Below are 12318 nucleotides of genomic sequence, written 5' to 3'. Positions count from 1 at the left end.
ATGCCTCCCAGCTCTGAGGGCGCTGTATCGGCAGTTAGTGAACAGAGACAGGAGCAGCTTTGGGTCCCACATCCTGGGCCACCAAGCTGGGGACAGGACAGCCACTTTGGAGCCTCTTGGCTTCCTGAACCCTTCCACAGCCCTAGCCTGGATGGTCCTGTGTCTGCCCCCAGGGTCAGGCTGTGCAGGCACTGACTGGCTTTTCACTCCCTGACCCCTGAGGCCATCTCCCGGGCTGCTCCTCCCTCCTCCGTGCCTCTCCCCGATCTGGGGGACAAAGCCTGTCCCTGGGGAACCTGAGCCCAGCTGGGAAAGGCAGCCCTTCCCCCAGTACCTGGAGCCCTAGGGACCAATGGAGGCGACATAGCCACGGGGTGGGGCTGCAGCCCTGGGCTTAGATCCTCCAGGGTCAGTACTCTGTTCTCCACCAGGTGTTCAGATCAGCCCCCTGTGTGCCTCCGCAGAAAGCCACCCCCCATCAAGACTCATTTCCTCAAGTCACTCTGGTAGAACTGCCCCTGGAAGCCATGTTGAGAAGGTTCCGCAGGCACAGTGGGAGAGAGTGGCAGTCGATTGATTAGTCATGTCTGCCATGTACATGGAGGTGGAGAATGGCCCAGGCCTGCCTGGCTTTCCAGGGGCAGAATCCCAGGCCCAGACTCAGAGAGACCCAGGAGAGGGGTCTAACCTCAGAGCCTGGAGCTCTCCTCCCCACAGTGGGGATGGGAGGGGATGGACGATGCTTCCAGCCACTGCGCTCTGGCTCTGGATCCCGTTCACACCAAGAGTGAGCCCAGGGAGGGATGTGCCCGCCTGTTGGGTTAGCACGTGTCAGGGAAAATTAGGAAGGAGCCACTGAACAAGGGAGACACCTCCCGTGGTGTGTGTCAGGCCTGCAATCCCAGCACTCCGGAAGGCTGAGGCAGGAGGACTGCAAGGCCAAGCCCAGCCCGGACAACTTAGGGAGACCCTGTCTCAAAACTTTACAAGGGGCTGAGGATGTAGCTCAGTGTGAAGGCACTGGGTTCAATCCCTGATATGGGAGGAGGAGGCAGGGGAAAGGGGTAAGTTTTAGTACAGAGTGGAGAAGAAACAGTTGATTTTCCAAACAAAACTAAACATTAGCTTTATTTTGTCAAGCATTGACTAGAGGTTAGATAACAGTTGCCTGTGTTTTAGGGCAGAGTGAGAGGATATTAAATCTTTCAGCTGGGTCACCTGACAGGACGGCACAGGGAGGACTTCCTGGTGGCAGTGTGTTGTGTCAGCAGCAGGCTGATGCAGACATTTCTGCAGAGGTGCTCAAATCCTCCCTGGTTTTCTCCCTCCAGAAAGCACTTCCGGCCTACCAGGGCAGTGTCCTGCCAAGCCATCTGGGCCTCCGCCAGGTCCGGGCTCTGGGGCTTTGCCAGCATTGCGCCTCAGGGGGTCCTGGCCCTCTCGTGGGGTGTGCAGTGTGTGCGAGCCCAGCACTCCCTGCTTCTGGGTAGCTCAGGATGTGCCAGCCCAGGGCACACTGACCCGGAAGTCGTACCAGAGTGGAGAGGTGCTGAGTGGGGCAACCTCCGTATTCCACTCCGCGGCAGGCCAGCCTTAACACATGGCACTCGCCAGGGAGGAATTCCCAGGTGCCCGTGTCCCGACCTCATCCTGAGGCCCCCGCTCATCCTGGCCCTGGCACTCTGGGTTCCAGGGAGCCCCGCTAAGCCCCCTCCCTGCCCTCCAGGATGGGGCTGTCCAGACCTCGACTGCTACACCGATTACCTGCAGACGGTCGCCTGCCTGGCAGCGATGCAGCCCCTGCGCTCCCACAGGCTCTCTCTTACCTGGTAAGACCTGGGGACTCCGCAGGCCAGACTGAGCTGCCCGCAGCACCGGGGACACACGGCCGCCCTGCCGGGCTCCCTCGGCTCTCACTCCGGGCACAGCCCTGTGAGCCGGGGCCACTGTGCCCCTGAGGCTCAGGCACTTGCTCCCTCTCTCGGATGAGGGTGCTGAAGGTCAGAGCCACTAGCACCCGGCCCGGGGTCAGGCAGCTCCTGAGCGTCCAAATGCACAGGTCCTCCTTACCGGCCTGCAGCCAGACCAAGGGCAGTCGCTCCACTGCCGCCCCACACAGTCGTCACTCCAGATGCATTTGTTTCGCTCCTCTGACCATGGGGCTCCCGCCTGCAAGGCTCCAGATGTCTTGGACCTGGCATGGCACAGGGAGCAGCGGGGCAGACAGACGAGACACACGAAGAGCAGGACCTGGGGCACGGAGCAGGAGGGCGAGGGGCAGACCTCTGGCCAGGGCAGTCAGGGCTGGGTTTCTGGATGGAAGTGGTGGCCACTGAGCGGGGAAAGGCCAGGCCGGGCCGGCGCCTGGCATGTGCAAAGGCCCCGGGGGTGACTGTGAGGAACAGCAAGGAGGCCAAGCGGCTGGAGGATAACCCAGGGGAAACAACAAGCAAAGGCGGCGAGAGGGAGGCAGCAGCTGGACTTCACTGTGGGGATAAGCAAGAGCTGCTGGGGCATTAGGCACAGAGGTGGCAGGGGGTTTTTCAAGGTCCCCCCTGGCTGCTGTACAGAGGGATAGAGAGATTTCAGGGATCAGGAAGCCATTACAGTGGTCCAGCCTGGAGGCTTGGAGAGTTTTTATGCAGTAAGTTTCTATTCCAGCAAACTTAACACATTATCCATATTGTTCCTGGAGGGTAGTCATGAACTCCTATTCATACTTCAAAACCCACTATTTCTACCCAGTGGGAGTTAAAAGGCCAGAGCATTTTCCCTAACCCCATCCCACCAGCTTCCCTGGGAAGGGACTGGTGGACAGGGTGACCCCAGGCCAGGTCAGTCCTCCCCGCCCTGTGCCCTGGGCCCTTTCCCCTTCCCCAGCCCCGAGCCCCACTGGCCTGCACCACACCCTGCACCTCTGTTTCCCAAGGCAAGACCCAAACATGGAGCTGCAGGACGAGGTCACCTTCTGCAGCCTGCACAGATCCAGCCACAACGCCACACATGCCACGTACACGTGCCACATGGATGTGTTCCGCTTCCTGGCTGACGACATTTTTACGGTTCACATGACGGATGCGTCTGCCGGTGACTCCCAGGAGTGCGGCAGCTTCCTGCTGGCTGAGAGAAGTGAGTCCCCTCGCCTGTCTCGCGCCTCCAGATGGCCTGGGCTGCCTTCCCTGCCTTCAGAGTTCGCTTTTTAGATGAGCCAGTTTTTACCACGGTTCGAGGAGCCCGAACTGCTAGAAAAGGCAGCACAGGCTTAAAGGAGCCAGGCTGGGCCCGGGACGCTGAGCTCCAGTCACGGCCCGGCCCCTGCCATCCCTGCGATCGTGGCCAAGGTCCACTCCACTCTGGGACCTGTCCCTGAGTCCACACAGACTGGGCATGCATGAGAGAAGCCCCCCAAGTTTCCTCCCCTGGCGAGCTCCAGTGAACCCAGAAGTTTCCCTCCAAGCTGGAGGCCAGAAGGGTCCCAGGGTGTATTGGGGAAGGGCCTGGGGCAGCTTTGGCATGTGTGCGTGTGCGTGTGTGCGTGTGATGTGTCTCTGGTTGCCTGTCTGTGTCTCCGTGTGTGTGGATGACGTGTGTCCGCGTGTGTACCTGACATGTGTGTGCCTGCATCAGCCCCCACACATCACAGCCTGCAGCAGGCGTCCTGCCCTGGGAGGCCCAGCCCCTCAGCCTCGGGGCCCCTCTCCCCAGACTCCTGGGCCCGGCCTGGGTGTGAGCGGTGTCTGGGACTCGCACTCGGGTCCGGGTTTGCACCCCTTGCTGAGTGAGCACCTCGCTGTGGGAGGTGTGGGCAGGCTTCACACACACCCAGGCACACGTGCATGCCACGCCCAGGACCCCACGCCCAGGCCCAGGCTCACACTGGGTGTCTGAAAGCCCTGATGCTGGCAGATGCCCCCCCCCCGTGCCACTGAGGGGCCGTGGTCACACACGCGTGCAGAGAGCCTGCCGAGGCCCCGGCACGCGCGCGTCTGCCTCTCCAGGCGCGGGCAGCCCACCCCGCAGCACCGGCCTCCCGGGACCGGGACCGCAGCTCTGAGTAGCTTTTCCCTGCGCCCCATGGTTCGGCCTCCTGGGACCCGGGCCTCACTGGCAGGGGTCCATCCCGATGCCCGGGCACCCACGGGCCTTCTCGGGGGCCCCCGCGAGCCTCACCCCAGCCCAGGCCAGGGGAAGCGAGGGAGGAGGGACTCGAGGATTCGGGCCCGAGGGGACAGCACACGGGCACTCGGCGGCCTCCCTACCGTGCACACCGCCTGACCACGGCCGCGCGCCAGGGTTTCGGATCCCCGCGCAGCCTCACCATTCTTTGCAGCCCCGAAAGCTCTACTTGTTGAGGACCCACTGTGTGCTGGGCTCTGTGCTTGGACCAGGAGAACAAAGCTCTGCCCCAGGAACACAGCCTGATGGGGAGGCAGGAGGCAGACGGCGGCAAGCCCCAGGGCGAGGGCCTCTGTCACAGGACTCCTGTCACCTCCTTCTAATTTCTTGGACCCTTTACAGGAGGGGAAAGAGAGGCGCAGCAGGCGCTGTGTCCCCCAGGTTTGTCAAGCAAACGTGAGGGGTGAATCTGCAACCCCAGGCTTTGACCACCGCGGGGGGCACATTAAGCCTGGGACCCCTCTTATTTCCCATGATGCCCAGTCTTGCTTCCTCACTTCCATGACCTGCTCACCACGGTTTGTGATGGGTCCGGTCGGAATAAACGGGCACAGCGGCAGGGAGTGTGCTCCGCCCACCCTGGGCGCGGGGTCCTCAGGGCCAGGGGCCGGGGGCACTTCGCCCCTCACACATCTCTCACCTGCAGCACGGTCTCACCCTTCTTATCATTCTGGGTTTTTCCTCGAAGTCAAGCCGGCTCCTCCCTTCAATGTGACTGTGACCTTCTCGGGACTCTATAATGTCTCCTGGCGCTCCGATTACGAAGAGCCCATCTTCTACGCGCTGCAGGGCAAGCTGCAGTACGAGCTGCAGTACAGGAACCGCGCGGACCCCTGGGCGCTGGTGAGAAGTGAGGGGCTGTGGTCTGTGGCCTCCGGCATGCGTGTGCGTGTGTGCACGCATGCATGTGTGAGTGCATGTGTGCACATGTGTGCATGTGCGTGTGCATATGTGCACACGAGTGTGTGCATGTATGTGTCCAAGTTGTGTGTATGTGTGTGCATGTGTGCATGTGCATATATGTGCACGTGTGTGTGTGCGTGTGTGCGTGTGCTGGGGCCAGAGGGAAGGGGCTCGCAACCCCAGGACACTGTGCAGGTGAGAGTGCACCCTCTCCCCTCTTCCCTCTCCCTGAGCCAGAGCCCCTCCACAGCTCCTCTCTAGTCCAGCTTCCTCCACAGGAAGTTTCTGGAACCTTCCCAGGCACTAGGGTGGCCATCGGTGGGAGTTAGTCACACAGTCACGGAGAGGGGCCGGGGCGAGGGCCAGGTGTCCCACGTTGAAGGCTCTGGAGGCGTCCATTGCGCAGAGACTGCAACGGGCCCTAGTCAGAGCAGTCGCAGCGGAAGGCGCCTGGGGAGAGCCATCCATCTCCCCGTCCCAGCTGACCATTTTCATAAATGCTGCTGCGCAGAGTGTCCGCAGGGAAGGCTCCCAGAGACAACCACTGACAGGATGTGCCTGGTGGGAACTTCTGGAAATGCCCGCTCTGGGGGTCACTCCTGACATAGGCCACTGGGTCTCCGGCTGCTGAGGAGCCCCACAGGGTCCTCTGTCTGGGTGTCCCGGTCGGTGGCCACGCCTGGGACATTCTCGGTCCCTGCAGGAGGGTGGACGGCTGGGGCCCTGTCTCCCGCAGGCCGAGGCTGCCCAGCCCAATCTCTGTGAAGGCCCGGCCACTCTGACGGGGCTGGAGGGGCTTCCGCGGAGCAGGGCCAGCCTCCCGTGACCCAGGCCTTCTTTCCATCCCATCCTGGCAGAGCCCGGTGACAAAGCTGATCTCAGTGGACTCCAGAAGCGTTTCCCTCCTCCCGGGGGAGTTCCGAAAAAACTCAAGCTATGAGCTGCAGGTGCGGGCGGGACCTCAGCCTGGCTCCTTCTTCGGGGGGACGTGGAGCGAGTGGAGTGACCCCGTCATCTTTCACACCCAGCCTGAAGGTAGGTGTGAAGCCGCAGCGCACTTCCTGGCCTGGTACTCGGTCCTGTCCTGCCCAGCTGCCCCAAGTGAGCTGAGACCCACAGCGTAGCTCAGCTCCGGATGCCCCTTCTTGACGGGCCTTTCACCATCCCGAGATGCAAGACTCACTGTCCCCATTTCCAGAGAAGGAATGAGTGAAAGCAGGTGTACTAGGCAGCGCTCCATTACTGAGATGGAATTCCCAGGACACCCAGCCCAGCGAAGGAGAGGTGACTGTGGCTCTGGGTTCAGAGATCTCAGCGCATGGTCCCCTGGCCCTGCTGCATGGGGCCTGTGTGGCCCGGTGCGTCGTGGCAGGAGTGTGCAGTGGGGACCACCAGTCCCTCTTGGCATTTGGAAAGCAAAGAGGAAGAGGAGGGACCAAGGTCACAATATCCGCTTCAAGGATACACCCAGCCTCTGCTTCCTGCACTAGCCACCCCCACATGGTTCCACGTTCTCCCCACAGCCCTGCAGGCTGGGACTGGCCTTTAACATGTGGGCCTTAGGGGCCATTTAAGACTCAAGTGGCAGCAGGGTGGGAGCAGGATCTGAACCCAGGACCCTCTCTATTCCAGGCACCCGCAATCCCCTCCTGTCTGCCCACACACGCCCTGTGTGGCTCTGGACAGGCGGTTCTGTTGGACCCACTGTTTACTTTCTCTGCAGAGCCCAAGGCAGGTTGGGACACTGGCCTGCTGCTCCTGCTCCTGTCCCTGGTTGTCCTGGTTCCCCCGGCCATTGTCTTCGTGGGCCTGAAGATCCACCTGCCCTGGAGGTGAGGTCAGGGGACCAGGGACGCAGAGGAGGGGTCGCTAGGCCCTTCCCGGGGTGGGGGACGTGTCCAGCACCATGACAGTGGTGATGACAGTTACCGACAGCCACCTGGTGCTTGCTGCACACAGGGCACTCACAGCAGCCCTGGGAGCCTGGTACAAATGGGGAAACCAAGGCACAGAGCCCCGAGTCACACAGCTGTGACCTGGAGGAGGCGGGTTTGAAACTGTGCGCTTTTTACAGAGACCTGGGTTGTGACCTCATCTGGTGACTTTACGCTTGCAGCCCAGGCAGGCACAGGGCTGCCAGGTGGGCTGAGGGGCTGCTGTGTGACCCGCCTGCCCCCCATGTGTCAGGGGGAGTAGCTTTGGCCTGCCCTCGTGGTGAGTATGTGCCCACCCGGCCCAGGAGCATGGCCAACCGCTGTTGGCTGAGCCCTCCTGAAGTGGCAGGCGTTGGGCACAGAGCTCTGGACGTGTGGCTCCTGCAGGTCCAGATGCCAAGACCAGAGTTGGAGATCAGGGAGGGGCAGCTGGGATGCCAGAAATAGGCAGTTGCTCCAGCTGGGCACTGCACGGTGCTGAGTGCTGGGTGCTGGGTCCCAGGTTCTCCCTGGCCCTGTGGAGCGGCTCTCTGCCTGTGTCGGGCTCAGCTGGGGATGCTGCACACAGCGGGCTGCAGAGCCCTGAGCCCGGTGCATCTCAGGCATCCTACAGATGTCGTAACTGAGGCCCAGGCTGAGAAGGGAGCTCCCTGGGCCATGTCCTGGCAGGTGTCGGGGTCCTGCAGGACAAAGGAGGCAGTGTTGAGGCAGGGGGCTGTGCCCCAGCTGCAGCCAGGGCCTGACCTGACCTGACCTGTTCCCTAGGCTGTGGAAAGAGCTGTGGGCGCCCGTGCCCAGCCCGGAGCGGTTCTTCCAGCCCCTGTATGAGGGCCACAGAGGAGACTTCAAGGTGGGTACCCCACGCTCTCTGGGAGCCCTGCCCACCCTCGCCCCAGGCCCCAGCCAGGCCACAGTTTCCCCATCTGCAGAGTGCAGACAGTGAAGCCTGTGCTGCAGAACCCTCCGCAGGAGGGGCAGCCAGGGTCCCTGGAGGCGCAGCGGCCTTGGGGCTTTTCTCCCACGCTGCTGCTCTGGGCTGGGAGGGAGGCAGTGCTGCAGAGGATCTGGGCACCTGCCAAGTGCAGGATCCCCGCCATTGCTCCACCACGGGGCTCTGCCCACCACGGCCGAGCGGAGGGCCCGGGAGAGGATGTGGTGGCAGGCACTGCCAGAAGTCAGCCGACCCAGCCCATCGACGGGCTCCTGAGGCTGGCGGTGCTCCCAGAGGAGACTGATGCTCAGGGGGCCCTGGCTTGCATGGGGCAGGGCAGGGGCCTGGAAACCAACCCCGGAGACCTGCCTTTTCCTTCCCCGGGAGCTCCAGTGCTTTGTCAGCTTCCGCAGGGTGCCGTGTCCGGGGCCCCTAGGAGCCTCACATACAGCAGCCACTTAGTCCTCTAGCACCCCTGGGTGGGGCCGTTGTAAAGGTGAGGAAGCCAAGGCACAGACAGAAGGGACTCACTCTGGCCATGCAGCTAAGAAATGACCTGACGCGGGGCTGGGGTGCAGCACGGCCGACTCTGGTCCCGGGGACCATGCCTGTCGGAGTGGACGGACACTGGTGTTGTGGCGAGGTGGGAGCTGCGCGTCCACTGTCCTGGGGACATGTGGACAGGAGAACCCAAGCAGGAAGGAAACAAGGGCAGGGTGGGGTCTGGTGCAGAGCCCCGGCAGAGCCTGGCATCTCCTGCCCCGTGGCCCCGTGACTCGGGGCTCTTGCCCTGCACCCGCAGAGCCCTGGCCTCAGGGGCACAGGGCGTGTGAGCGGGGGAGAGCAGCAGCTCCACAGGCCCAGTGCTGGCCTGCGGAGGGGCACCGAGCTCCCGGTTCCTCTTCCTCGGCCTCTCGTCCCACGTCTGGCTCCTCCTCTCGCTGGCTCTGGTCTGCACCCCGGCCTCAGCTGCTCCCCCAGGACCCTGTTTCCTTCTTCCCACAGAAGTGGGTGGGAACCCCCTTCACTGCCTCCAGTCTGCAGCTGGCACCCTGGGGCCCAGCAGCGCCGTCCATCCTGGAGGTGCCTGACTGCCAGCCGTCCTGGAACCTGGCCAAGGAGCTGGAGGCCCTCGGCCTGCCGGGGCCCGCAGACCTGCTGGAGTCCGACGGGGCACCTGAGCCCAGGTCCTCCTCCGAGGATGGCAGCCCTCGAGGCTCAGACTACGGCGAGGAGAAGGACCGGCCGTACGGCCTGGTGTCCCTCGACACTGTGACGGTGGTGGACGCGGAGGACGTGTGCGCCTGGCCTTGCCGCTGTGGGGATGATGGCTACCCGGCCCTGGACCTGGACACTGGGCTGGAGCCCGGCCCCAGCCCGGGGGACCTGCTCCTCGATTCGGGGGCCACAGTCCTCTCCTGCGGCTGCGTCTCAGCAGGGGGCCCCGGGCTGGGCGGGGCTCTGGGCAGCCGGCTGGACAGGCCGAAGCTGTCCCCTACGGGGGAGGAGGGCTGGGCCTCGGAGCCACCCTGGGCCGGGCCGTCAGCAGGCAGCGTCTCTGGGAGCGAGGCGGGCTCGCCCCCCGCTGGGCTGGACATGGACACATTCGACAGCGGTTTTGCGGGCTCCGACTGCGGCAGCCCGGTGGAGTGTGACACAGGGCCCCCCCGGAGCTACCTCCGCCAGTGGGTGATCTCGGAGCCCGTGCCTGAGGGCACCGAGCCCCAGGCCAGCTAGGGAGACGGGGCCACCTGGTGGGGACAGGAAGGGTCCGGTGTGGGCCTCTGCTTCCAGTGCTCACACCACAGAGTGCATGTGTGGGGGCTGGGGTGCAATACGCCCATGGTCACTGCGAGTGGCCCCCACCCCCGTGTTGGCTCCTGTGCAGCGGGGGAGCCCCAGATGCACGGTTCGGCCTCCTTCTCCCAAGGGGCCGGCACTGTGTGGGACCGATGTCAGCCCAGCCCGGCGCCCCCAGAAGCCGCAGCGATCCAGGCCACTCCCCACCTGCCAGGCAGGGGAAGGGGCAGAGCGAGGCCGCAGGGACCCAGGGGGTGGGACACTGCGAAGGGAGGACGCAGGTCGGCCGTGCAGCCTGGGCAGCAGCTTCCGGCCCTCTGTGGCCGGCAGGGGAGGGGCAGCACTGCAGCCTGACTCCACAGCCAGTGGGGCAGCCCCAACGGGCACACGGGGCTTTCCGGCTGGAAACCACTCGGCCTGAGCTCAGAAACAGCCCTTTCATCAAGATTTCTTTTCCTGGCTTCTGCTGCCCATTTTAAAAAATCCCTCTGACGTACCCAAGAACTATTCATCTAGCACCAGTTGGCATTGTGCCAGGCTGCCCAGAGCCGCTAGCGCCGAGGGGCCTCCCCTGTGGGCCGCAGTGTGGGGTGGGCACACAGCCCGGCAGGCCTGGCCACTGCACCCTGCTCTCCCCTCGCCTGTTCAGTCCTCTGCCCCCTTCTCCCTCTGGAGCTGGGGAAGCCGAGCCGCTGCCAGTGTTGAAATGTGAATTAAGAAGCCAGTTCTCGGCACGCGCTGCCTGTAGCTTTAGTGTGGAGCTGCCTGTGGCTGCCGGCCGGCGTGGCACAAGCTCACCGCCCAAGAAGGACTGCGGTCCAGGAGGAGGACTGCGGTCCCGGAGGACGCCCCCTAGAGGTAGCGAAGCCTTTTCAGGACCAGGCTGGTCAAGGCCGGCGTGCGGTCCAGTTCCGGAGGCGCGGGAACCTAGGCAGCTTGTGCTGCCCGCCAGCGGCTTCCCGAGGAGAAAGCAGCACAGTGCGTCTGCTTTGGGAGCGGCTGGGGAGGTCCCCGGGGCTGGGAGGTTCTAGAACTCCAGGCTGTGGGCTGGGATGCGGGGTGCGGGGAGACACAGCTCCTGCACATGCAGGCTGCCCCTCCTCCTCAGGCCCCGGAGACAGCGGGGTGCAGACGTGCGGTGGCTTCACACCTCTTGGGAGTAACAGCTGCGGGCCTGAGACGCTGGCTCCCAGGGACCAGCTCAGCGCTGCAGCTCACGGGGCGTGGGCAGGGAGGTCACGCTCCTCCCCGATGCTCCTGAGGCGGATGCCGCTCACTCCCTTGCTCCGGAGACGGAGCCACCCCCTGGTGGTGGATGCATGGGTGAGGAAGGACAGGCAGGGCCTGGAAGGGGGACAGGTTGGACAGAGACAGAGACCTAGGTGCTGGAAACAAAGCCAGATCAAGCATGAGCCCCTCCCGGGCAGTGACTGTTTGCTCATTGCTTTGTGCCCCGTCTGGCACACAATAGGCACTCAATAAAGCCTGATCTGCAGTGTCTGCTCATTTCCCTGGTGTAAATACCTCTACCGTGTCTCAGGCTCCTAACCTGATGCTAGTGATGCAGTGAACTGTCCCGCCCGGAGTGCCCGGATGGCCCAGAGCTGACCAGAGCGTTCCAACCTCCTGCCCAGGACAACTCTGGGATGAACAAGACCCAAGCTGCTTCCTGCTCTCTTGCTGCTGGGATTGCTGAGCTGTAGGGAGGGACTGAGCTTGCAGCAGCTGGGGGCCACCAGGAGGGATCGGCTTGTTTGACCTGAAAACAACACAGAACTGAGAGATGGAGTCTTTTATGTCTCTCGAGCTCCTGGAACCAACTGTGCCTGAAACCCACATACCCCTGGACTTTGGAGCTACCCGAGTATGGACATCACCATGCCCTTCACCAGATATTTCCCACTTGTGGCCTTCTAGGCGCGTTCCCTGACGTCACCTCCTGGCTGCCTGTAGTCAGAGGAGGTCACAGGACCAGGACTGCCAGTGAACTGTGGGCAGAAGTGACCAGTCTCACTTCTGCACAGAGCATCTGGCCGACAGTGGCAGTGTCCCCTGGGGGCTTTCCTGTCTTGGTGCCTGGTGGTGACTGAGATGGTGACTGCTCCATCAGCCTGGGCCTTCATGCAAGGAGATGGGGCCGGGGCCCTGTGTTCTGTGAGCCCCAGATCAGCCCTCTGCCATTTGCAGCTGCCAGACGGGGCCCCTGTCACCAGCAGCCTGCTTGTCTGGACCTCAGTGGGCTTGCAGCAGGCTCCTGTGGGCAGAGCAGGCATCCTGGTGCAAGTGTCCTTTCATCATCTCCTGCCCAGCTCTGGCCCAGCACGGGCAAAGCCTGGCTCCACCCTCAGCACTGAACAAAACCCTGCAGGGTTGGGAGCTGCCCTGCTGTCACAATGCTCAGAGCCCCAGTGCCCTCTTCTGTAGGGGCGGGGCTGCACCTCTCTGAGGGTGAAAGAGGGGCTGGAGGTCCTCAGGTATGGGTCCCCCGCCTAGCTGTGCACCAGCGCCCCCACCCCAGCCAGGCTGGGCCACTGACCGGGGCTTTCTGCAAGGCTGCCTGGATGCTGCCGGTCT

At 63.4% G+C, this 12318-nt stretch overlaps 1 protein-coding gene across 6 annotated transcripts in view; it reads left to right on the top strand.

Moving 5' to 3' along the window:
• The window catches only part of Il21r (interleukin 21 receptor), a 32922-nt gene extending 21672 nt beyond the window's left edge, over window positions 1-11250 (top strand). For 4 of the 6 annotated variants that reach the window (XM_013076469.3, XM_087208841.1, XM_013076470.3 and 1 more), the window contains 7 exons: window positions 1727-1829; window positions 2930-3129; window positions 4865-5019; window positions 5937-6114; window positions 6803-6911; window positions 7779-7863; window positions 8950-11250. In XM_013076469.3, coding sequence (XP_012931923.2) covers window positions 1727-1829; window positions 2930-3129; window positions 4865-5019; window positions 5937-6114; window positions 6803-6911; window positions 7779-7863; window positions 8950-9681 — 1562 coding nt within the window. In that variant the 3' untranslated portion in view covers window positions 9682-11250. The remainder of the gene's footprint in view (window positions 1-1726; window positions 1830-2929; window positions 3130-4864; window positions 5020-5936; window positions 6115-6802; window positions 6912-7778; window positions 7864-8949) is intronic. The other 2 variants (XM_021237366.2, XM_021237365.2) reach the window with 1 other exon arrangement.
• The last annotated feature ends 1068 nt before the right edge of the window (window positions 11251-12318 follow it).

Source organism: Heterocephalus glaber, unplaced genomic scaffold, assembly GCF_053883595.1.
Source record: "Heterocephalus glaber isolate CG9 unplaced genomic scaffold, H.glaber_assembly_v1.0 deba00000943, whole genome shotgun sequence".
NCBI classification, from domain to species: domain Eukaryota; kingdom Metazoa; phylum Chordata; class Mammalia; order Rodentia; family Bathyergidae; genus Heterocephalus; species Heterocephalus glaber.
The sequence above is the reverse complement of the archived record's forward strand: the minus strand, read 5'-3'. Positions and strand labels throughout refer to the sequence as shown.